The 26,515-nt window shown below is 39.2% G+C and overlaps 1 protein-coding gene across 2 annotated transcripts; it reads left to right on the forward strand.

Annotated features, from left to right (window-relative positions):
- Positions 1–78: 78 nt before the first annotated feature.
- On the forward strand, positions 79–24,882 carry Slc39a6 (solute carrier family 39 member 6). Of its 2 annotated transcripts, XM_020174802.2 has the most exons (10): positions 79–735; positions 2,417–3,139; positions 4,608–4,791; positions 6,057–6,226; positions 7,540–7,758; positions 12,653–12,758; positions 17,166–17,543; positions 18,860–18,940; positions 19,941–20,131; positions 21,186–24,882. In XM_020174802.2, exons 2-10 carry the CDS (start codon positions 2,426–2,428, stop codon positions 21,336–21,338), a joined length of 2,196 nt encoding a protein of 731 aa, XP_020030391.1. In that variant the 5' UTR covers positions 79–735; positions 2,417–2,425; the 3' UTR covers positions 21,339–24,882. The 2 variants fall into 2 exon arrangements, with proteins under 2 accessions (XP_020030391.1, XP_073926095.1); XM_074069994.1 differs by lacking the exon at positions 2,417–3,139 and having other exon boundaries at positions 80–735.
- The last annotated feature ends 1,633 nt before the right edge of the window (positions 24,883–26,515 follow it).

Genomic DNA, 26,515 nt, shown 5'->3' on the forward strand with positions numbered 1-26,515 from the left:
TGCGCGACCTCTCCCGCTGGCGTCAGCCAGTCCGCGTTTCGGAGCCGGCCGGAGGGCGGGGCGGAGCGAGGGTGACCCCGCCCCCTTCGGGCCCGCCCCCGCCCGGCCGGAGTGGTCCCGGGTAGCGGTGGCTTCATCTCTTGGACCGCGCCTCCGCGTGCTTGTGGGCCTGAGTCGTGTAGCTCGGCACCCCACAAAAGGAGCGGGAGTTGTGTGCCAGAGAGGCCCCCCACGACCTAGCTTCAGACAACAGACTGGGCTAACTCTGGCGATTGAGTCTCAGGCCTCGGAGAACGGAAGAGAACCCCCATCCTTGGCCCCCGAAGTGCTCCGGGTTCACTGGGACCGCGCCAAAGCCTCTAACTCTGAGCCGCAGCCCCTCCTGCCCTGCGAGCCCGCGGCATCTGCAAACACGCGGAAAAGCGGATCTGTGTGTAGACCGGGCTCGAGACCCTCACTGCGCGTGCGCCGCGGTGGTACCCGCAGAAGGCGGCGGTCCCGGCTTCGCGCTGCGCGAGGCGGTGATTACTGATTGTGTTGCTCCGGGAGGCTGGGGCGTGCGGGGTGCGGCTTCCCCGTGGCACCCCCGGGGCCGAGGGGCGGCCGAGCCCATGACACCGCCGCCTTTCCGCGCCCTGTAAAAGGCTTTTCGAAAAGACAAGCACGGGCCCGTTTCCAGTCCTTCGGACCGCCGCCGGGGAACCGAACCTGAGCGTGGGGCGAGGCCGCGGAGAGGTGAGTTCAGCGGATCCGAGAATGGGGCGGTGGGAAAGGGACCCCCGCAGACCGGTAATCAGCGACGCGGGGTTCTGGGACCAGGCTGCAGAGGAGGGATGCTGGGAGGAGCCCGCCTTAGGCGCCCACTCACCCTCCCTGGAGAACTGGTCTTCTTCCCCAGCTTGGAGGAGACAGATGGGCTTTGGGGTCCAATAGAGGACTTTCTGGGAAGATGGTGTGTACTTTTTATTCCATGCTCAAAGAAGGTACTGACGTGATTAAAGATAAAAAGTCTTTAGAAAACGATCTTTGTGCCTTTTCCCTTTTCCCCAAGACATTTTCTTCCAGCACACGCCAACTTGCCGGGGAGCAGACCCGAGGTCGGGTCCGCGGCTGCGCCCATCATTCTGTCCCAGCCGCCTCCTGTGCTGTCCCCACTTACCCCGCGCCTCTCCTCTCTCCTGGGAGTGATTTCTTAATGGTCCTGTTCAGGACATTCTTGAAAGTTAAGACCCGAAGATTCTTTAGGGAATATGGCTCTACGCTAGGTGTATATATGTCCATTTATCCACCGCTCCCAGGATGATAATCAGTACTTGGGCAACACATGACTTTAACGAACACGTCTACGCACATTCGCTTTTGTATTTTCCTCATTTGGCCTGCAAAATAGGTATTACCGGCTTTTCAGGTGAGGTCATGAATCTAAGAGCCTGGTCCGAAGAACAGCCTTGAAAGTGGTAGGGCTTGGTTGTCCCATGCTTTTGTTTAGTCGGAAGCATGAACAGTGGAGACGCGGGTTTGGCCATCATAGCCATTGGTGCTGGACATTTGCCAGGCCGGAGGTACCTTCTCTTTCCGCTTGTCTGACTATACTTTCCACTGCTTAACTGACTTATGCTATTCAAGCCCCAACTTGATTCCTAACTCCTCTTTGGAGCATAGTCTTTGTGTTCCAAACACTATTGTGTGAGCTCGTGATAAGATTTTCACTGGTTTGTAGCAACATAAGAACAATTATGAGTTTTTCATGGAGTTTAATTTAACTATTAATGTAGTCATTCAAAAGAGTTAGGAAAATCTATGTACTGGCATAAAAATGTGACTAATTCATTATTGAGGGGAAAAGATCTCACTTGCATGCTTGAATCTATTTGAATAGTAATAGAAAACATCCTGACTCTTACTCACCCCCCACACACACAAACACAAACACAAGCTGGTAAAATTGAGTACTTTGAGGAGTGGGATGAAGGAGGTGGGCCTTAAATGGATTTGCATATAAAATGTACCCATTTTTTGAGGCTTTTTTGGTGTTTAAAAGATCCTTTTATGAAATGATGGTGATGGCAGAGGTGGTTAGATTTAGTTTGGTTTTGAATAATTGTTCCCATAGTAAGAAGTTGCCAGTATGGCTGTGGCCACATGGATCCCTCCTATCTCTGAATTACTGTTACTTTTATAGTGCTAGTTACAGTCTGTTAGTGCTCACTGGTTATCTGCTTGCTGTTTTAGCAATGCAAGGAGAGACCCTAACACTCTAGCTTTCTGTATCTTTAAAGTACCTAGTACCACACTGGTTACACCAAATGATGCTCTGTAAACCTTGACTGATTAGACATCAATTTTCAGCATGAGGTTTCTTAATCCAAATTCTTTTGGAAGTGAGGTCATAATTTTTTTCTTCTATCTTTTCTAGGAAGGTGCAATGGCGAGGAATTTATCTGTAATCTTGATCCTGATCTTTGCCCTTTTGGTCATAAATCCCCTTAATGAACTAGAATCAGTAGCTGCTTTCACTCAGACCACTGAGAAAATTAATCCAAATTGGGAATCTGCCATTAATGTTGACCTGGCAGTAACCACACAGCGACATCATCTACAACAGCTTTTCTACCGCTATGGAGAGAATGATTCTTTATCAGTGGAAGGATTCAGAAAATTGCTTCAGAATATAGGCATAGATAAGATTAAGAGAGTCCATATACACCATAACCATGAGCAGCACTCTGACCATGATCGTCACTCTCATCATAATCACGCTGCTTCTGGCAAAAATAATCGGAAAGCCCTCTGCCCAGACCATGACTCTGATGGTTCAAGTAAAGATCCTAAAAACAGCCAGAGGAAAGGATCTCGCCGTCTGGGGCATGCTGACCATAGAAGGAATGTCAAGGAAGGTGTGAGTGCTAGTGAAGTGACCTCAACTGTGTATAACACTGTCTCTGAAGGGACACGCTTTCTAGAGACAATAGAGACTCCAAAACCCAGGAAACTCCCCAAAGTTGGAAGCAGTTCCACCCCACCCAGTATCACAGAGAAGAGAATGGGACGGCTGGCTCGTAGGAAAACCAATGAGTCTGTGAGTGAGCCCAGAAAGGGCTTTATGTATTCCAGAAGCATGAATGACAATACTCAGGAGGTAAGAAAAATGCTGTGTATTATGTTAGCATACCTACTTGTGTCTTGTGGTTGCCACTCTATGTCTAGTTACAAGGAGTAAAATAAAAGTAAAACAATAGAGTTATTGAAAAGGGAATTTTTCCACCTTCTCAGCAAGGCACTTAGTTCACAGTGTGCCAACTGTTGTGAGCATTCCTGACACAGAACTACTTTTATGAGAATAGTGCTTCCTGGAAAATGTTTCTTTAAAAAATAGACTGTAAAATATCAAGGTTATTTTTGGAGAAAATCTTTAAACGTGGATAGTATTAATTAAAAAACAAACAAACAAACAGAACATGGAGGTTGAAAAAGCAGGAGTTAGAATCCATGTCTTAGGGAGAAGTGTGATTGAAGGGGCTGAAGAACACCAAGAAGAGCAGTGCTGCCTCCCTGGCCAAAGAAAGAACAATGATGACTTGTGGACTGACTGAAATTGGAGCAGCTACCAAGAGTGTTGTACCCAACAGTGTAAAGTCTGGGCAGTGAGGTTCTGAGTTCACATGACTTTTCTATAATAGACTTCCAGACTCTAAATGATTCACCTTGACTGAGAGATGTCAGGAAAACAAGAATTAGTTGGTATACTTTAGTAAGTAAAATTTAAGCACTCATTCAGAAAGTAAGTACCCCAGCATATTCCTGTACTAAGTTTGGAATTATCTTACACTGGCCATAGCCAAGGCAGCACTGGTGATGAAGCTTGTTCTGAGTAGTATTGGCCAAGAACTGTGGGAGTTGGCAAATCTTTAGAGAAGGTGAGAAACAGGTACTGCAGCCAAGCCAGATCTTTTTTGGAAGTGGGGGTGTTAAATTTCACAGAGGAGTTTCTCTTCAAACTCAGCCTGTCATCCAATTAAATTGTTGGAACCATCTGCCTGCTGGGACAGGTTTGTTTTATTAACTAACTAGCGGCATTGCCCTCTGCAAGAGCAATCTGCATAATTCAATATTCTCTCATTATAGAGCATTATTTGCCAGGTATGTAGACAGAACTGAGCTAAGTTTCTGCAAGTAGGATCTTTTCTGAAAGAACAACATGTCCTGGGCATGTTTAGGCCACATAGTGTGGAATTGGTACTAAAACATTTCTCAATCTCTAATGAACCTCATTTCGAAATTAAAGCTCATTTCCTTAATAGGTTTATACAATGAGTTAACAGGCTTGTGAATCTCCATTCATTCCCAAGCTTGTTCCACTTGAGGCTTTCTCCCTAAGTGACTAGTGATATAACTGCTCCCAAGTAGGCAGAAGAGTGGCCTATCACCATTGTGACATAGTATCTTCAGGTAGCTAGGGGCAAGTTCAAAAACACTGAAAACAAGAGTTGACTTTAACTTGCATCAACTTAAACGGAGAAGGTGTCATGTCATCAAACTACATTTTTTGGATTCTCTAATGGGCATGCCTTTTGGTGATTTTTACTGCTTTTGTTTCTTTCCTTCAGTGTTTCAATGCATCTAAGCTGCTTACGTCTCATGGCATGGGCATCCAGGTTCCACTAAATGCAACAGAGTTCAACTACCTCTGCCCAGCCATCATCAATCAAATCGATGCTAGATCTTGTCTGATTCATACAACAAGTGAAAAGAAGGCTGAAATTCCTCCAAAGACCTACTCATTACAAATAGGTAGAAATGCCTTTTTTATGTGGAACTAATTTCTGGTAGATAAATTTACACTGTGCTTCTTACTATATTTGCATTGGCCTATTCATTTTTCAGCATAATTCCAGATTTGTTATCTTACTTGTTCTCTGTCCTGAGTGAGAAGAAAGCAAGTATGTGAGCTTCCTCACTAAAAAAAAAAGGCCTTCCTAGCAAGTTCAGACTCCAGTACCACCAAAAAAGAGAAGACAAAACCAGTTGTGGTGGCACACACCTGTAATTCGGGCACTGGGGATGAAGGATGATGAGTTCAAGGGTAGCCTGTCTCGAAAAACAAAGACAAAAATAAAATGTAGATGATGACTTCTCTGAGGTCAACCCACAGAAGGATCTTCTCAAATTTGGGCTTTTTATATTATGTCACACTGTTGGGAGGATTCAGAGTTCATCTCTGCTGCTTAGCAGTCTAATTCTGGTATATTCTCTCTGATAAGTGAAACTAGGATAAGCCCTGCTATAGTCTAGGGTCACATTGCTCAAAAGCTATAAATGAGGGACCTAGTATAGTGGTTTGCACCTTTAATCCCAGCACTCAGGAGGCAGAGACAGGAGGATGGTGAGTTCATGGCCATTCTAAGCTACATACCAAGACCCTGTGTCAAAAAAAAAAAGAAAAGAAAAGGCTATAATGAGAAAGAAATAATTGGTTTTTTTGCTGGGAACATTATTGAGTTTCCTATGTTTCATCTTTTTTTTTTTTTTGGAGGGGTTGAGTATGTGGGGTATATCAGGATTGAACCCAGGGCTTCACACTTGCTAACCAAACATTCCACCAGCCCTTTTCTTTTTCTTTTGTTTTGGGTATGGTGTCACTATTACCATTGCTGGGACAGGACATGCCTTAAACTCTCCATTCTCCTGCCTCCACGTCCCGAGTAGCTGGGATTACAGCAATGCACCACCACAACCAGCTCCCAGTTTCGTTCTCTTTTAGCTGTTCTGGGGGTCTTAAAGTACAGCTCAGGTTCCAAGTGACCCAGAGTTCATCCTTGGTATTTTTTTTCTCCTTTCACCCCCTTTGAAGAGTTTTTCACTAGGCTTACACTCCTTAGTTGAAGGACTCTTAATTATCAATCAGGTGTTCATTTGAGCCAGAAACAGGTTTCATAGCTATTGTGCTATTGCCACAATTCTATTTGCATTGAATCTGTGTTTCCCTTGCTATTCTTCAAAAGCCTGTCCTTCAAAGTTGATCGATGGTGTGATTTTCCTTTGCTCTGTTTTAACAGCCTGGGTTGGTGGCTTTATAGCCATTTCCATCATCAGTTTCCTGTCTTTGCTGGGGGTCATCTTGGTGCCTCTCATGAATCGGGTGTTTTTCAAATTTCTTCTAAGTTTCCTTGTGGCACTGGCCGTCGGCACTTTGAGTGGTGATGCTTTATTACACCTTCTTCCACATGTAAGTGCAGTCATTTGTCCTACAATTCTGTTGTATTATTCAGTTTTGAAAACATTTACACACACACACACATACACACATACACATACACACACAGAGAGAAAGATTTGTTACTAGAATTTTTTGTATTAGTATGTCTAAATAGTTAGGAATTTAGATTAAAGAAGTTGATTTTAAAATACATCTCACAGGCTGGGATATAGCTCAGTGGTAGAGTGCCACCTAGCATGTGGCAAGGCTCTGGGTTCGATCCCTAGCACCGCAAAAAATAAAATAAATAATGCTTCATAACTGAAAGCTGCATTTTTGTGCTAGATTTTAATATATGTTTTTTCTTGATTTGGGGATTTTTTTGGATTTTTTGGAGTGGTTGCATTTCTCTTTAAGGGAACCTACTAAGTACAGACTCATTTAACTTTTGAACCCACTTAAAAGGACACAGATTCTACTCAGCTGTCAGTACTGTGACAGACTGCAACAGTGGGAATTGTTTATCTGTTTGTGTAATTGCCACAGAAATAAAATATGTAATTCTTACATACCTAAGAAAATTGGAAATTTTTCTCCAAAGTTTAGTTTATGTGTATATTTAGAGATTTACACTTCATGATGTTTATGAATTTTTAAAATGAGTTTGGTAAAGTAAATTTACTTTTCTATTAAATATTTGGGATAAGTTTCACATAGGAAAAACCTTAGAGATTTTTAGGGAAGTGAGAAAGGAAATCATTCCATTCCTAGAACACTACAAATCTCATGCTCTATTCAAAAAGGAAGTGACATGTATGCCTAGGATATACCCCATGACCTTAGTGTGCTCCACACCCATTTGCCTCACGTGCAGACCACATGATTGGTTACTAGTGCACTCAGCTGCAGTTTGCTGGGTTAGTACACACAAAGTGCACTTCCTTCAAGGCTGATCTGATGACACTGTTCTGAAACTCAGTTGGGAATATAAACAGTTAATACTATGTGTCTGTTAAGTCTGACTGTTCCCTGTTAATTGTAGCTGTGATAACTTGTCCAACATTGAGAACACTCTCTTCCCATGTATTACAAAGATTTCTGGGGAATGTATCTGTCTTCAGGCTAAACAGACTCACTCTACAAAGTGCTGTAGTACATAGCATGCATTAAACTCTGAATAACTGCCCTTCGTCATTTTATTTTTAATATCTCCTCAACTCTGAAGTATCCCATTAATTGCCTGATTCTGAATGGTTTCAAATGTGTCTCTACTATCTTGGCCAATTTCTCTGACATATTTGAAACTAATGAGTGTATAAATTTACATATCATTTTGCTTTTAGTCTCATGCAAGTCACCACCATAGTCATAGCCATGAAGAACCAGCAATGGAAATGAAAAGAGGTCCGCTTTTCAGTCATCTGTCTTCTCAAAACATAGAAGAAAGTACTTATTTTGATTCCACATGGAAAGGTCTAACAGCTCTAGGAGGCTTGTATTTCATGTTTCTTGTTGAACATGTACTCACATTGATCAAGCAGTTTAAAGATAAGAAGAAAAAGGTAAGAAATAGCATACTGAATCCTTAATATGCAGCATTTTCTTAGGGTAGCTCTGTAACTTGATTGTCAGACTAGCTTGTATAAGGTGATTTGTGTGTGTGTGTGTGTGTGTGTGTGTTGCTGGGGATTAAACACGGAGCTTTACTACTTGAGTCACACACCCATCCTTTTTGCTTGTATTTGTTATTTGTTTTGACATAGGATCTTGCTGGCTTTGCTCATGCTGCCTTGAACTCACCATCCTCCTACCTCTACCTCCCAAGAGTTATTTATCTTGCCCAGAGTTTCCCTAGTCCTTAAACTTATGGGAGGGTAAGAAAGTCTCGAGGTTAAGCATCTATATAAATGACCAAAGATAGGTACAGACATGTCGTGGATACAACCATCAATATCTTTTGGTGGTTATGATTAAATAACGTGATTAATTTTAAATTAATTACCCAGTAGTTGAATGTCCTGTTGTGCTTTAAAGGGAATATGATTTTATAGGATTGTTTTTTGCAAGTTAGATCATAAAGTGGGATGAAGCCAAGAAGTAGGCTATTTCTGATAAAATACCTTTGATTCTACTAAAGTTATCTGCCTTTTTTTATCTGATGTGCTCAGGAAAGTCAGACAAAAGACCATTGGAAGAGACTTAAAAATAAGGAGCACACATCTCATATCTTAATTCAACTTAGAACATCTGTACATTCATTTGATGATCATTTGTTGATGAGGAATTACTTTGAGTTCTATATTATTTTTTCTCTCTCTCTTTTTTTTTAATAGCCATGCTATATTTCACCTACATTTTCCAGTTTTGGTTTCCCCAAAATTGAACAAAAAGTTGCACATTTGTAGAGCTATTCTGAATGTAGAATCTAGATTTTGGAAATTTAAAAATTTTATAGAGTGGTTAGCTTAAAATAATTTGATAGCCCCCCCCATTTTTTTTTTAGCAACTTGCTCTTGAATCTTTTAAAAAGCATTCAAGTTATGTGTTCATAGAAGTAACTATTCTCACCATCATTTCATAGTTTGAGCAACATGTAATTAAGTAGTGCAATTATAGTATTCTGGCATTAAGAGGTTTGAAAACTGAACACAGTTGATTGTTACTGAGCATGGAGCTCACTGTGAGAAACAAGTGTATGTGCCAACAGGAGAGAGGCCTCCTCCATCCTATGACCATTTGCCCTTTACATTCAGTAAAGTCTCATATTGCATGCTGGGCTACCCTAGCTGAAACTAAATTTAAAGGGGAGAAATTTGTGGGGTTTTAACTATATTTTTGGTTCAAATGACATAAAGGTAAGATCTAGTGAATATTTTGCCTGGACTGGCTTTGAATTGCGATCCTCTTGATCTCTGCCTCCCGAGTAACTAAGAGATGTGACTCACCAGCAGACATGACTCAACAGTGCCTGACAAAATTAGCATCTGTGCCCATGAGCATTTTTTTTTATTTCAATTTAGTTTTCAATTTTTACCTAAATTTTACCTAGCTGTTCTTTAACCCCACATTCTTTAACTTAGGATTCTAAGAGATAGGCTGTTACTAATATAGAACAGTTTGGCCAGGCATTGATGGTACATGCTTATATTCCTAGCACTAAAGAGGCTGAGGCAGAAAGATTAAGAGTTTGAAGCCAGTGCCTGCTTTGTAAGCACAAAACCCTGAGTTTAAATCCCAGTCCCACAAAAAAAAAAATAATAATAATGATAATTAATAATAATAATAAGGTCTGAAGCTAACTTCCTAGTGAGTTCAAGGCCAGCCCAGCCTAGGTTATATAGTGAGATCAACAAAAATAATATTTTCTAACTCTAGGTTAAGACTAGGTTACTAGTGAGCTGTGAAATTTGTGTTGTCCTAATATTTTTAAATGTAGCAGTAAGGGCTAGAGATGTAGTCCAATGACAGAGCACTTGCCTAGCTGGTATAAGGCCTTAAGTTCAGTTCCCAACACCACAAATAAGTAGATAAATAAATAGCAGTATGTTATAAGTTACAAAAATTATAATAGACTGGAAGGCTGGCTCAGAGAAGTTTGATAATCTCTGCTCTAAAATAGTGTACTAGAGTTTTATGAACAACTTGTGTTCATGTGTTCTCTTCCTTTTTTTTTTTTTTTTTTTTGTGGGACTGGAGTTTGAACTCAGGGTTTCACACTGGCAAACCAGGTACTTTACCACTTGAGCCATGCCTCCAGTTCATTTTTGGTCTGGTTATTTTGGAAATGGGGGGTCTCACAAACTATTTGCCCAGTTGGCCCTGAACCACAATCCTCCCAATCTTAGCCTCCCCAGTAGCTAGGATTATAGGCATGAGCCACTGAGCCTGGCTTATCTTCCCTTTTTTTTTAGAAAATATGGGGTTTATTTTTTGTTAAGAGCATTTTAATTTTAGTGTTACTTACTTAGAAGTTTTCAATCTCATTTGGTTCTCTCAAAAGAAAAAAAAAAATGGGGCTGGTGGTTCAAGTGGTAGAGCACCTCCAATAAGCATGAAGCCCTGATTTCAAAGCCCCGTAGTGAAAACAAACAAACAAACAAAAGATTCATTCTGGGGTAGTGTTGAGAATGCTTCAGGCCCATAACGGCATTTTACTGAACGTTTTCCTTAAGTGCAGGATGTGCCCTTGGAGATTCTCTATAGCATAGTTTTAGTCACCCAGCATAAAGGACAGCCTGCGACCTCCACATTCTGCTAAAGTTCATCTCATGCTTGACATGTGTAGTTAGACCCTAACAACCCTTCAACTCTGAACTTACTTTCTACAAGTGAGGGTTGTTACTCATGGTGAAAATCAGTGACATTTGTGACATCTGCTTTATCCCCATTTCCTACCAAATTTTATTAAATATGTCCCTGGTCTTTCCATTTCTCTCCATCTTCCTTACTGTTAGTCTAGTCCAGACTTGGTTATCTCTCACCTCAGTGACAGCAGTCACCCCCTAACTGGCCTGCTCACATTACTTTGTTTTCTTCCTCTCCTACTCCATTTCCACAGAGCAGACAGTGATTTGTTTAAATGTAAAGATAATGAGGTTATGTGCCACTATCCAGAGCCCAGTGATTTCCCATTACTTTGTGAGCAAAGTTCACTACTTTTAATATGGAGTACATTATGTGGCCTCCTTAGCTGCCCCACCCTGTAGAGAGAGGGTCCTCCTAGACTACCTTGTATTTCTCTTACTTCTAGGACATTGCTGGGCCCTTCCTGCTTCAAGGCTGTCCCTCATACTTTTCTCTTTCTCTGCAATACTCCTCTCCTACCAAATTCCTGCTTATCTTTAAGTATTTGCATAATTGTCACACATTTTTCAAGATCCCGTCTTGTTACTATACACTCCAATAGCACCCTGTGGTTTTCTTTCCTAAAAATGTAGTGAAGGTTGCAAGCAAAGAATTGAGTAATCATTATGTGTGTATAGCCCCTTCTGTGAATGATCTGCTCCATGACAACAGAGACGATTTACCTTGCTTTATGTTGTACTGCTAGCACTTCTCATGGAGCATGTTATAGGTTCTTAATACTTGTGGAATGAAAGAATTAGTTAAGCTGTAAGTTCTAGAGTCATTGCCCAATGAAAAATAAAACACCAACAAATTTCAAATTTTATTTAAGATACCCTTAATTCACTCCATAAATATATGCAGTTGCTATTTATCAATTAAGAAGAAAATCAAGACTGAGGATGTAGCTCAGTGGTAGGCACTTGCCTAGCATGTAAAAGGCCCTGTTTGATTCTCAGCACCACGGGGGGTGGGGGAGTGGGGAGCAGGGAAACAAAATTTTAAAATACCCTAAATTTATTTATTTTTGCAAATATCTAAGTACTTTCCCTGATTGAGGCACCACACTAGGGGTAAATATAAAGATTTGTCTGTGGCTGGAGGTGATGGACCATGTGCTTAAAAGTTGGTGAGGTGCTAGGTTCAGTCCCTACCACCAAAAAAAAGTCTGTTTGCCTTTAAAAGCTCAAAACTTAAAGAGAGAGAGAGAGAATAAGTATAGATATCTTATGTGCAGTTGGATATTCTAGAATGTAACCTCAGATATGATGGTAATTGTTTGAGTCATATTCAAAGATATTGAAAAAAGAAATCTATTATCTCCTACATAAGTACATAATACACAGGCACTATTGTTCAGTGTGACCTTTGTACAACATAAATATTGCCTTGCAATCAGATAGTGACAATCTCTCAAGTGTGGTGTTCGGGATAGTTAAAAAGCCTGGTGACAATTTCAAGGGTTATTTTTAAGAGAAAACATGTTAATGGTGTTTTACTAGGGAAAGTATTTTAATTTTTATAACTTAAAAGCTATGTCTAGTTTTAGGTTGTAAAAAGTATGAGAAGTACAAGGTTTCAGTGTCCAAACAAGAAAAGCATAGAGGAAACAAAGCAGTTGTTTAGTAGATCATGAAGAACCTGAAGGAAATGCCTCTAGCTAGTTCTAAATTGATAACCTAAGATAAAGTTTCTCAATTTTAATGTGTGGATTACTCACCCAAGGAGCTAATTAAAATCTGTGTTCTGATTCATCAGTTCTAGCATGCATCCTGAGAGCATGTATTTCTGACAAGTTCCTAGGAGGCACAAAGCTGCCTGCATAAAACCACATGTAGGGGAGATGATGTCTGGGGCATTCAGGAAGATGAATGTGTGATTTCCTACATCTCACATTACTCAGACATTCTTTACCTTCTTATGCCCAAGACTCACTACTAAATACTGTGCAAATAAATAAGTACAGTACTTGCCCTGAGGTGGCTTTTTTTTCCAGTAGAGGTCTGTTAACTTTTTTGTCTTGTTCTAGATCTTTTGCTTATGTGTTTATTTAAAGCTGTACATCTGAACAAATCAACTATTTCAAAGTATTGTTTTCTCTTGCTATTTTAGAATCAAAAAAAACCTGAAAGTGATGATGACGTGGAAATTAAGAAGCAGTTGTCCAAGTATGAATCTCAACTTTCAACAAATGAAGAGAAAGTAGATGCAGATGATCGTGAGTATTTAAGAGTGGCTCTGAGGGCTGGAGGGAGTTGCAGCTCTGGGATTTGCAAGCAACTTGGATCATTTGGAAGAGATGGGACCATATCTTTTTGTTTTGTTTCAAGTATCTCTCAGACTTTTTTTTGTTTTAGTACCTCACACTTTTTTTTTTTTATTCATATGTGCATACAATGCTTGGGTCATTTCTCCCCCCTGCCCCCACCTTCTCCCTTACCACCCACTCCACCCCCTCCCTCTCCTCCCCACCCCCCTCAATACCCAGCAGAAACTATTTTGCCCTTATCTCTAATTTTGTTGAAGAGAGAGTATAAGCAATAATAGGAAGGAACAAGGGTTTTTGCTAGTTGAGATAAGGATAGCTATACAGGGAGTTGACTCACATTAATTTCCTGTGCATGTGTGTTACCTTCTAGGTTAATTCTTTTTGATCTTAACCTTTTCTCTAGTTCCTTGTCCCATTCTCCTATTGGCCTCAGTTGCTTTTAAGGTATCTGCTTTAGTTTCTCTGTGTTGAGGGGAACAAATGCTAGTTAATTTTTTTAGGTGTCTTACCTATCCTCATATCTCCCTTGTGTGCTCTCGCTTTTATCTTGTGATCAAAGTTCAATCCCCTTGTTGTGTTTGCCCTTGATTAGTGCCTCACACTTTTAAGTCAGCTCAAGAATTTCCAGGTGTCTCCATGGCACCAATACCAGTGGATCCACACTGCATGCTGGGAGCCATCTGAGTAGTGGGATTCAAGTGTCTGAGGATACATTCACTGTAAACTGCAATTCCTCAAGGACTTGGCTCCTTGGTGTAGTTCATGTCCAGGAAATGTGCATAGTATGCAGCACAGAGGGCTCTGTAGACCCAACTTGGGGAGAATTTGGATGTGAGGCGGCCTGAGGAATGGAGGGCACAAACACAGAGATCCTGTGTGTACATGGGCAGGCTTAAGTATGAATGCACATGGCTCTGTCAGAGTATTCTCCCTAGGATGTCTCGGGTGATATAAGACTTACCAAAAAGCCTGTTTGTTTGCTGAGTGATAGGATGCTAAATTCATGTATAAGTATATTGTTGTGACTAAAAAATGTGGGTCAGTGTGTCAGACTCCTTAATCCACCCTCTCTCACTACAGTCATGAGGAATTCCAGCAGAGCAATGACTGCTGGAGGGCTCAGGTATGAATGTCTAGTGAAGTTTTGCAGCAGTAAGATTGGAATGAGATTTGGCCCTGAGAAGATACTGAGAACTGAGCTGCATACGGCCTGAGGAAGAGACCTAGAAAGACACACAAATGTTCATGGTTTAGGACACTGCCCCCGAAGAGTCCCTCTGCCATCTGTGGAATTCCTTTTAATCCTGTAGTCTCAAGCCACAGTGTTCTCAGAACTTTGATCCTATGAACTTGGTTTGGACCCAGAGACATGTTGCTTACTTCCTTCAAGTTATGTGACTGAAGTGAGGACGTATGTGACCATGGGTCATGCTTCCAAACTTCAGATTGGGTTCCAAGGAAGTCTTGATGGTCTGTAGTCATTAGGAAGTGGAAAGTACTGTTGTTGCACATTAACCCAGTAAGACTAAAGTGTATTTTCTTGTAGTTCATGAAAGGGCTTTTTGTTTCTTTGTTTTCTATTCACTTCTCTAAGAATAGTAATAGTCACAATTTGAAATGTGGTCTTAGACACAAATGCATTCTTTTATCACCATAATTAGGTCACAGAACATTCCATCACCCCCAAAACACAACCTCCTAGTGCCCATTTGTAGACAAGTCTTCACCTTACTCTGACAACCTCATCCTTTGTAGATTCCTACACCTTTGCTGTCTTTGGAATATCATATAAATGTAAGCTTCTGAGAACTGTGTTTAAAATTTGGTGCCAGATGTGGAAAATTGTGTAATAGTACTTGTCCTCCAGCATTGTCTTGAGACTATACACTAGGCCTTCAATAAGGAGATACCTCATTTATTATTATGGGGTGCATAAGCTTCAGCCAGACTCTGCCCAGCAAAGTTAGCAAGTAGTGTAGTTCAAGTGGTAGAGAATTTGCTAGCCAAGTGTTAGGCCTTAGGTTCAATACCCACTACTGCAAAGGAAGGAAGGAGGTGGGGAGGGAGAAAAAAAGAAACAACAGGGCTTTTTTGTATAACCAGTTATCAAAGTCAGGAAATTTAGGTTGATATGGTGCCATTCTTTTTTTTTTGGTGGTACTGGGGTTTGAACTCAGGACTTCATGCTTACTAAACAGGTGTTCTATCACTTGAGACACTCCACCAGCCTGATATGGTACCATTCTTTAGTCGATAGACCTCATTCTTTTTTTCCACTTGTTTTAATTCCTCAACACTCCCCACCCCCGTGACCAAAGTTGGGGAAAATGGTCCAGAGTACAGTCCAGGATCAAATGTTTCATTTAGTTGCTTCTCATTTTTACTTGTCTAATATTTTTTCATTATTAGCCAGATGATAATTTGGGCAGAAATACCACAAAGTGGCATTGTATCTTTTCAGTCACATGGTGTACCACCTAATATAATGCTCTGTCAATTATTGATGTTGCTGATTTTGGTCATTTGGCTAAGGTTTTGACCAACATGTTTCTCTGTTGTAAAGTTGCTATTTTTCCCGTAACAAGTATTAGATTGGCATTTCTTAATGGACAGACTCAGTTAAGATTCACATTTTAAAGCAAACTCCTGGCTATGACCTTCACAGTCCTATTAGATCTTCCACTCTTCCACATAGTTCCCTCTGCCCCAGCCTCGTGGCCTCTTTTCTTTCTGTGAGCTTGAAAGGTTTGTTAGGGCCTGGTGCTCACTGTCCTGCTTGGAATGCCCTTTTCCCAGATTTTCACATCGCTTTCTTCTATCCTTCAGGTCCCAATTCAGGATCTGCTCCTCAAGGCCTTCCCTAACCACTCAAATACAACTGGTTTCCCCATCATTGTCCTTCATACAAGCCTTTCCTAACTTGTACTTACCAGTGCCTCACATTACTTCATTTGTACAAGTGCTTCCTTGCTGAGTGTCTCTCTCCCCATAAGAACTTAAATTTCTTGAAGACAGATACTTTGTTTTGCTTCACTGTGTTCCCTGAGCCTGCCAGAATGCCTACCACAGCCAGGTGTGGTTGCATATACCTGTGATTCCAGCATCCAGGGGTGCTTAACGATAGTAACTGATTGAAGGGAGTGAAAAAACTCATTGCTGCTAATGCCTATCGGTAAGGTTTCCTATTAGCACGTATTTTCCAACATGCTTTTTTTTTTTTTCCCTTAAGAATAAATAAAATCCTTTCACTCTTCCTGCAACTATTCCCGCTCCACCTTTTTGAATGGAGGATTGGGATTCAAGGTCAGCCTAACAAAAAGTGAGGGATGGTAGTACATATCTCTGATCCTAGCAACTTGGGATGCATCAGAAGGAGAATCAGCCTTTCCAAGGCTGGCCCAGACAAAGAGCAGGAGACTCTATCTGAAAATATAACAAGGCAAAAGGACTAGATGTATGGCTCAAGTCATAAAGTGCTTGTACAAGGCTCTGAGTACTAACCCCAGGACAAAAAATAAATAAATAAGTAAGAATGGACAACAGGGTCAGGGTTGATCCCAAGAAAATTGATAATAGTATACAGTACAAAGAAGAAACCTTATTGTTGCAGTTTACTTTTCTTGGCCCAGATTGGTACTAATTTCTTCTTGAAACAATTCAGAGTATTTTGTTTTTCACTGAAATAAAAAGTCAGATGACACATTATGCTTGTTCTTTTCCAACTTTCAGTATTTTTCTAAAATAAATATTTTAGGATTGGAGGTGCAACTCAGGTGGTAGAGCTTCCTAGCAAGTATAAGGCCCTGAGTTCAAACCACAGAACCACCAAAAAAAAGGGCAGTGTAAAATAATTTTAAATATCAATTTTTAAAAATAAGCATGTGATTTTTTTTAGGATTAAAAAAAACTCATTTTTTAAAACAAACTAAAAGAAGTTAAGAGAAAATCAGAGGTAGGATAGTTTTTGAATGTTCAAGTTTAAAATTTATTATTTCATATTTATAATCCATTCTTTTTTTTTGAAATGAAGTCTTGCTATCATTATGTTGTCCAAGCTAGTCTTGAACCCCTGCACTCTTGTTGTCTTCCTGCTTCAGCCTTCTGAGTGTTAAGATTTTAGGCATTCACCACCATGCCCAGTTTAAAATGGATTCTAAATATGAGATTCAATTTTTTCAATTCCTTAAAACCTATTGATGTTTCTCATCAACAATACTCTGTTTAGTTCTGCAGATGTGAGAGTGTTACCATGTTCTAAAATCATTTGTTGACTTTGATTGTTAGAATGTTTCGAGTTTGTCCAAGTAAATTAACAAAATCTGATTTTGCCCCAATGTCCTTTTTATTTATTCCTAGGACCCGAAGGCTATTTACGAGCTGACTCACAAGAGCCCTCACACTTTGATTCTCAGCAGCCAGCAATCTTGGAAGAAGAAGAGGTCATGATAGCTCATGCTCATCCGCAAGAAGTCTACAATGAATACGTACCCAGAGGGTGCAAGAATAAATGCCACTCCCATTTTCATGATACATTGGGCCAGTCAGATGACCTCATTCACCACCATCATGACTACCATCATATTCTGCACCACCACCACCACCAAAATCACCACCCCCACAGTCACAGTCAGCGTTACTCTCGGGAGGAGCTGAAAGATGCTGGCATTGCCACATTGGCCTGGATGGTGATAATGGGTGATGGCCTGCACAACTTCAGTGATGGCCTAGCAATTGGTATCCATCTGCTTGTTCCTTGTTGGTTGGCTTGGGAATGTCACATTAAACACCTAAACAAATTAACAAAATAGGTTAGTTTAGATAAGGATATTAGTGACTTCCATCATTATCAAGTGGTTGTTTCTTTAGCTACTTTGACAGTGAAGTAGTCAATAAATGCTAGATATGATTAAGTGCTAGGAACTGTGCCTAGCCTGCTACCTAAATTGTAGTTATCAAAAGTTGTTCTTCATTGGGAAGGTCTTAAGATCATGGTTTAACTTGTAAGGAACATGGGTGAGGTTTTTTTCCCTATACACTGAAGTTCCCTTATTCGTAATACAAACTATGCTTATTAAGGTAAAATCTTACCATCATCTTTTCTGTTATACTAAAGGAGTCTTCATATATATATAATAAGTTAGTTACTGATCTCTATCCAAAGAAGAATTACGGAATTTTTGTATTGACTTGTTCTACCACAATTGACAGATAATAAAATATAAACTTTAGTGATTCAGTTCTGAAAGGAACCATGGAAGTAATTACAAACTGGGCAGCTGAGGCCTGGAAAGGTAACACACTTGCTCAAAGAGGCAGTGCCATTTTTCAGCCAGGCCTTGGAGCTCTGGGAGTCTATTCTCTGCCTCCCACACTGTATTATTCACAGCATGAGCAGACAAAGGAGGAATGTGTAAACGTGTAGTCATGGTTGATAATTTATCAGTTTATAATATGGTAGCTTTTTGAAACAGAAGGAGATATTTGTCTTACAGTCTCCTTATAAAATAAAGAAAGAATGAATGAAACACAGTAAATTCTTCTGAGGACAGTGAAACATTTATGCTCTTGACTGCAGAGGTATTTTGGGTTTTATTTTGCTTTTTTTTGTTTTCCCCAAACCTTTTAAATCAGTTTACTTTATATTCTTAAATAAGTGCTTTATATGGTAGTGGTTACTTTTCTGATTTGTAGATGATCATCTCGTTACTCTAAGGCATAGTTGAAACTTTCCTTCTCTGTTGTACCTGCTTGTGCTTCTTTGGGAAATTTAGACTAAAGGGAATATAATCTTAGGTTTCTTATTAAGATAAAAGTTGAGGGCTGGAGGCATGGTTCAAGTGATAAGCATCTGCTAGCAAGCTTGAGGTCTTGAGTTCAAAACCCAGTGCCACCAAAAGAGAGAGAAAGAGAGGGAGAAGGGCTAGGTTGGGAAGGTTGTATTTATTCACAGCCAAAATACTGTGTGTTTCTTTTATCTTATCTTGTGTGCCAAGATTTTAAAAACACAGAAAATAATGTAACCAAACCTCTCTTAATTGGTTTTTACACAGGTGCTGCTTTTACTGAAGGCTTGTCAAGTGGGTTAAGTACTTCTGTTGCTGTGTTCTGTCATGAGCTGCCTCATGAATTAGGTAAGAGCACCATATAAATTATTTTGCCATATAAATGAATGCCCTGAGTCACTGGCTTTTGCTAATGAGCAAGCTCCTTCACAACTTCCAGGCCTTCAGATAATTTGCTAACCCAGCTGACTTTCTTTTCTTATTGGGCTCAGGTTTGTTTACATCCAGAATTCTGATCCCACCAGTATATAGTTGCCTACATGGGATGCCAAATAAGTACCTGAGCCCCCTCTCTTTTTCCCCTACCAAGTATCTTTCTGTGCAGCATGCTGGTATCATCAGTGATTGTCTTCATGCACACTTTATACATGAATAAGAGGGTAGCATTTAAAGGAATCATCTTCCATTAACAGTGGGAAGTTGGGAAAGAGGATGGAAGCTGAAGAAAAGGGAAATCAGTGGGTTGTCCCTAGTTGTTTTGGATCCCAATTCATGTATTGGTTTTTCTTCTATGGACACATTTCTTCATATACACCCTGACACCATTTTCAGCTTGTTCTGTGCCATGTGTTCAGCCATTTAGAAAGCCTCCTGTCTAGGATACCTGGCCAACGCTTGTATAAGCTTCAATATTTCATTTATGTTCCCCATTATAGATCCCATGGAGCCTCTCTGAGCCACTTCCATCCTCATTTATCTCTCCTCATGTAACTGGAAGATACTGTACTCGGTAGCTCTTAATTATTTTATGTTCTCTCCCTCCATCCCCCTTTGTGAACAGTTAGGAGGCATTGAAAACAGTGTAAGAGCACAGTTATAGGCTAGTTGTTTGTTTTCAGTCAGTGACAAAGCATAGGCCTTAAGAAAATTTGGATAAAAATTTTTTTTTAGCATATACAATTGTTAAGGTGATTTATACTGATGAATTCCACTCTAGTCTTGATTATTTCTTTTTCTTTTCTGCCCCTCCGCCCCCAAAAAAAAGAATCAGAGAATTTTCTTGAATCTGAGGTCTCTGGAGTATGTGTCTTAAAAACATTTTTCAATTATCTTATCTCTTATGTTAAAGGTGACTTTGCTGTTTTACTGAAGGCTGGCATGACTGTTAAGCAGGCTGTGCTTTATAATGCTTTATCAGCCATGTTGGCATACCTTGGAATGGCAACAGGAATTTTCATTGGACATTATGCTGAAAATGTTTCTATGTGGATATTTGCACTTACTGCTGGCTTATTCATGTATGTCGCTCTGGTTGATATGGTAAGTCAGACAACATTGACTAAAATAGAGGAAATACAGTAACAATTCATTTCAAAGAAGATTTTAGAGGGCTGAGGGTGTGGCTCAAGTGACAGAGCACCTGACTAGCAAGTGTGAGATCCCGAATTCAAATCCTTTTAAATTAAATGCAGCAGTGATGAGAAGTGATGCTAAACTCACAGAGATGGAATATAAGAACACAAATCCCTAGCCAAGCGCCAGTGGTTCACGCCTGTAAACCTAGCTACTCAGGAGGCAGAGATCAGGAGGATCGCAGTTCAAAGCCAGTGCTGGGCAAATAGTTCATGAGACCCAGTCTCAAAAAGGCTTATCACAAAAAAGTGGTGGTGGAGTGGCTTAAGGTGAGAGCCCTGAGTTCAAACCCCAGTACTGCAAAACAACAACAACAACAAAAATCCCTTCAATTTTATTTTTGGGGGTAGTCGATCACATGCATACCTTTATACTATCTGATACATATCAGGATACACAAATGCATACCATCTCTTGATGTGTCTATTTAGAGGAGAATCCTGATGATCAGGCACCAAATTAGCCATAGAATTTGTTGAAAACCTCACACAAGCCACATATTCTTAGCATGCTGTGTGTACCTCAGAATGTTAAAAAGTGTCTTATTAATTAACAAAAGGGTTATATCCATTTGTCACCAAATACCGCATAACCATCTTGGCCAATCTTACTGCTAAAATTATACTTTATTTAGTGCAAGACCTCCTGTCTCTGAACCAGGGGTGAGCTGCTTATTATATTTAGTCCACATATGTGGGCAGTAACTGAAGCAGGGAAATCAGTATAGCTATCCACTTTACAGTGGAGCAAACTGGACTAAGACAGATTTTTACCTGCTCAAAACATCATCAATAATCCTGCTAAGAAATGCTATGTAGCATTACAAGTAGTCATTTTTAAGGAATTGACTCATAGTATGTATTGCTATAAATAAAACTGATGAGCAGTCCTGCAAATTCTTCTAAAAGTTATTGTATAGCTCCTAACACTTACTTGTTACCATTTTATTTTTTCCTTTAAGGTACCTGAGATGCTGCACAATGATGCTAGTGACCATGGATGTAGTCGTTGGGGATACTTCTTTTTACAGAATGCTGGGATACTTTTGGGTTTTGGAATTATGTTACTTATTTCCATATTTGAACATAGAATTGTGTTTCGTATAAATTTTTAATTAGGGTATAAATGCCAGAGTAGCTTAAAAACGTTGCTGTCTATAGTTTGAATAGGTCATGAGGAGATGAGCTTGTATGCTGTGATATGCAGCACTTAAAGTAGCGGATTTTGTGATTTTTGTATTGAATATTGCCATTTGTTATGCTTGTAAGGTCAGTTATGTTGGTAACATAATGGTACGTTTTAATATTTAAGTTATTCTATTTTGGTAATATAAGATAGGTATGCAGTTCACCAATGTTACCAATTTATTGTATAAACGAGATTTGGCATGACATGTTCTGTATATTTCAGGGAAAATGTCTGTAATACTTTTTGTGGAACTAATTTAACACAATTCCCATATTGGATTTTAGGCTAATGGTGTTAGGCACAAGAATGGGCACAAAACTCAAGATACTGATAAAACTTATACTAAACTTAAGCTAAGAAATAAGGAGGAAAAGAAAAGAATTTGAGAATTGAAGAACTGTAGATTTCTTATAAAAATCACAAAGTAGGTTATAATGTAGAGGGGAAAACTTAGATATAGATTTTAAAAAACAGCATAATTAGTATGGAATGCATTCATAACCATCTTTGTCAGAGATTAATGTTCTTGTAAAAACATAGTGAGCACTTTTCATACACTAGTTTAGTTTACATTTGTTTGTATAATAGAGAAGTTAGATATATTTGGTGAATTCAAGCAATATGTCACTTGACCAAGAAATTGAGATTTTAGGGCTGATGGAGTGGCTCAAGTGGTAGAGCACCTTCCAAGCAATTGTGAAGCCCTGAGTTCAAACCCTTGTACCACCCAAAAAAAGGAAATTGGAATTTTAAATATCTGTGTGGAAAAATGCCAGATGACTATAATAAGTTTATATGTCACCAAATACTTGGTTATCACCAAGGTATGTATCACTAAAAGCTATATGATTGTATGTCCTGGTTATCTGGCTACCAACTATCAAAGTAATGTAAGGACATTGAATCCTATTCTAAGTACAATTTGACTTCTTGGATTCAGAAAATGCTTTGGTATCTTTCAGTGATTCAGTGTTGTCATTGTGAGCAGTTGTCTTTTTATATATGGTACTGTAGACATACTAGGGGCTCTCTGTAGCATTGTCTAGATGTTTCTTTCTTACAAAATAAAATCTTGTCAAGCCAGTATCAGACATCACATTTTCTTTGTCTTTTTTACCATTTTTCCTTTTTTTTTTTGGAACTGGGGTTTGAACTCAGGGATTTGTACTTAGAAAGCAGGTGCTGTGCCACTTGAGCCACATCTCCACTCCAGTCCATTTTTCTCTGGTTATTTTGAAAGTGGGATCTTGCAAACTGTTTTCTCAGACTGGCCTTGAACCTCCATCCTCCTGATCTCAGCCTCCCAAGCAGCTAGGATTACAGGTGTGGGCCACTGGCTCACAGCTTATCTTAACCATTTTTAAGGGTATAGTAGTTTTGAATCTGTTCACATTGTTGTGCAACAGATCTTCAACTTGTAAAACAAACTCTATACCCATTAAAAAATAACTCCCCATTGTCTCCCCAGGCTCCTGGTAACTACCATTCTACCTTCTGGTTCTGTAAAGTTGAGATCCCAGTTTTTTTTTATTATAATACAGATTATAGTATACTAGGCAACTCATTTATATGTTATTTTATTAAGTGAGCTTATTCAGTTTCTAAGTGCTTGATCACAAAAGGCATTTGCAAGAATATTGGTCCACAGTTTGTCCCCAACTATCTCTAACTTTATTTGTTTTTAACAACCAGCATCTAAAGATGGAGAAGTATTAAAAGTATTATTAGTCTACATTATAAAGAGAATCAGAAGTAAGTGGATAATAACCTACAAAAGTGCATCAACCAACTGTAGTGCCTCTATTAAATCAAAGCAAGGTAAGGAAGTTCTTGGAATAGCTGGAAATGTTCCTCTGGGAGTTTGTTAACACAGAAACTTGTACCTTCTCCATTCAGAGATTCAGAAGGAAGGGGTGGGCTGGACACGAGATGAACAGGAGCCAGAGTTCCCACTCCAGTTAGTGGGAATGTGGAAGAGTTAGTTCCCTTGGTGGCTCTGTGTACAAGAATGGAGATGAGGAAAAAAAACAGGAGCTATAGAATGTTACCTAAAGCTGATGTTTGTGGGGCAGGAAGTCAGATTGTTAGAAAAAGAAAAGGCATAAATAAAAATATCTTAAGTGAAAGAGGAAGCAAGTAGAGTAGATTCAAGGAACCATAAAAGCAGTGTATAGATATGGCTTAATTTTCATTAGTCCAACCATAAGTTCATCAACCTTAGAGATTTTCTCAAAGAATAAACTTTTGATTTAATTTTCTCTGTTTTTAATCTGTTTTCAGTTGAATTGATTTCTGCAGTTTTACTCTACTTGTTTTGGATTCATCCATATTTGATTCATATTTTTCATTTTTTAATTTACATGGAAGCTTAGAGTACTGATTTGAAATGTTTCTTCCTTTCTAATATAAACATCTAATACTATAAATTCCCCTTTGAACACTGCTTTAACTGCATCCCACAAATTTTGATATGTTGCATTTTCAGTTTTATCCAGTTCAAAATAAAAGGATAGGGAAACTAAACGTACATAAATGTGGCAACATAGATAAAGTGGACTAATTCCTCAAGAACCTTGTTACCAAAACTCACTCAAGAGGCATAAGCAATATAAATAGTGATGTAAATATTAAACTGAATTTATAGTTAAAACTACTGAAAAATAAATTCCAGGCTGAGATGCTTTCATTGATGAATTCTTCCAAATACGTCAAGAATAAAAATACCAATAGTATATGATCTCCTCTAGAAAACAAGAGATAAGATAGTTTCCAACTCATTTGGTGTCAGCATTACCCTGATATCAAAATCTGACAAGGACAGTTTAAGAAAACTGTAGGGGCTAGAGCATGGTTCAAGTGGTAGAACACCTACCAAGCAAACACAAGGTCCCAAGTTCAAATCCCAGTACTGCCAAAAGAAACTGCAGAACACAAAAAAAAAATCTCATGATCGTATCAGCGTAGAGAAAACATTTGATAAAAGTTAACCATTTATAGTTTATAGCCAGATTTTGTAATCCCAACTCAGGAGGCTAACGCAGGAGGATCAAGAGTTCAAGGCTACACAGCAAGACCCTGTCTCAAAAAGGTTACCATTTATGATTGAGGAAAAAAATCTCAGCTATAGCTAATGTACTTATGATAAAAAAGAGACACTTTCCCTCTAAAATCAGATATAAGACAAGGATGTCTTTTTTCACCACTTAAAACATTTTCAGTTTCATACCGGAAAACCCAGCAGTCAAAATAAGGCAAGAGAAAGTAATAAAATGCATGCAGGTTGGAAAGGAATAAAAATGTTGCTATTCACAAATGACCATGATTAGCTACATAGAAAATCCCAAAGAGGACTGGAGGTGTGGCTCCAAGGGTAGAGTGCCTGCTTAGCAAGCTTGAAGCCTTGAGTTCAAACCCCAGAACCACCACACACACACACACACACACACACACACACACACAAAACCAAAACCTTAAACTAGGAGTTTAGCAGTTGTATAAGATACAATGTCAACACACAAGTAAGTTTCTTTTTATAGACAAAGAACTTTGAAAGCTGAAATTTAAAACAAAACTCCATTTATAATAGCTCCCCCCAAAATGCAATGCTTACACCTAGTAAAACGTGCAGGATGTTTATAATGAAGGCTAAAAAATGCTATAAAATGAGAGATGTAACATGTTCACTGCTTGTACAAACCAAATAAATATATCCATTTTGATCAAATTCCTACCAGGATCTTTTTAGATATAGACAAACTGATTCTTGCAAGGATGTAGGGATGTGGAGCAGCTGAACTTTTATGCATTGTGATGGGAATGCAAAATGTTTCAGCCATTACAAATTGGTAATTTCTAACAAAGGTAAGCATATACCTACCTTATAACCCAGCAACCCCTCACTTTATATTTACCCTGGAGTAATTAAAGCTATGTTTACACAAAAACTTGTATAGCCATTCTGTTCACAAGCGTCAGAAACTGGAAACTGCCCAAATGTCCCTGAACGGTTGAATGGATCAACAATACTGTGGTATATTTGTGTATATTTGTATAATACCACTACTCAGTATTAAAAACAATGAACTATTGATACAGGCAACAGCTTCCATATGTAACTTTCAGAAAGTTACATATTGGAATTTCCTATATGTTCTAGAAAAGATAAGATGGTAGGGAGAACAAAGCAGTAGTTTTCCAGAAATGCTGTGTCGTGGATAGTGTGACTCTAGAGTGTCACAGGGAACATTTGAGGAGTAATGGAACTATTCTGTATCCTTATTTTGGTGATGGTTACACAAATATGTACACGTCTTAAAACCAAAGTCTACCGCAAAGAAAAAAGGTAAATTTCCTGTAAAGCTCTTTCCTAAAAAAGGGTAAGGTAGATGCTTGTCTCTTGGTTTAATTAGATAACTTATAAAATGGAGTAAACTACACATGGATATGGGTACTTACAGAGATTTTGGAAAGATATAGTCAAGTGGGGGGTGCTGAAATATTCTTTATTAATTTCCCTATTTTTTAACCAGCTTTTGTTGTGGTAAAACATACAGTAACACAAATTTTACTGTTAACCATTTTTAAGTATACGGTTCAGTGGCATTAATTAGCTTCACATTGTTGTGTAATTACTACCACCATCTGTATCCAGAACTATTTTCTGAAACTCCATACCCATTGAACAATGACTCTCCAGTTCCTGGCAAACACCACTGCACTTTGTCTCTATGATTTTTTTTTTTTCATAAGACCTGGTCTCTTGCTATGTAGCCCAGGCTGGCCTCAAACTTGTGATCCTCCATGCCTGGCAATGCCTTTGATTACTTAAGGTGCTTTGTGCAAGTGCAACAGACAATATTTGTTCTTTTGTGGCTGGCCTATTTCACTTACCTTAATGTCTTCAAAGCTGATTCATTCATGTTACAGAACATGCCAGACTATCATTCCTTTTTAAAGCTGAATAATATTCATGAGTGTATATGCGCCATTTTGAATGTATTTAGTCTGCACAGTGGTTTAGGGGGGCCAGGCAAGGAGTTAGAAGACTTGATGGCTGAGAAGGATGGCTTGGATATTGATAAAGAAGCAATCCTAGACTTCTGA

The sequence above is a fragment of the Castor canadensis genome, chromosome 4 (genome assembly GCF_047511655.1).
Source record: "Castor canadensis chromosome 4, mCasCan1.hap1v2, whole genome shotgun sequence".
Classification (NCBI taxonomy): Eukaryota; Metazoa; Chordata; class Mammalia; order Rodentia; family Castoridae; genus Castor; species Castor canadensis.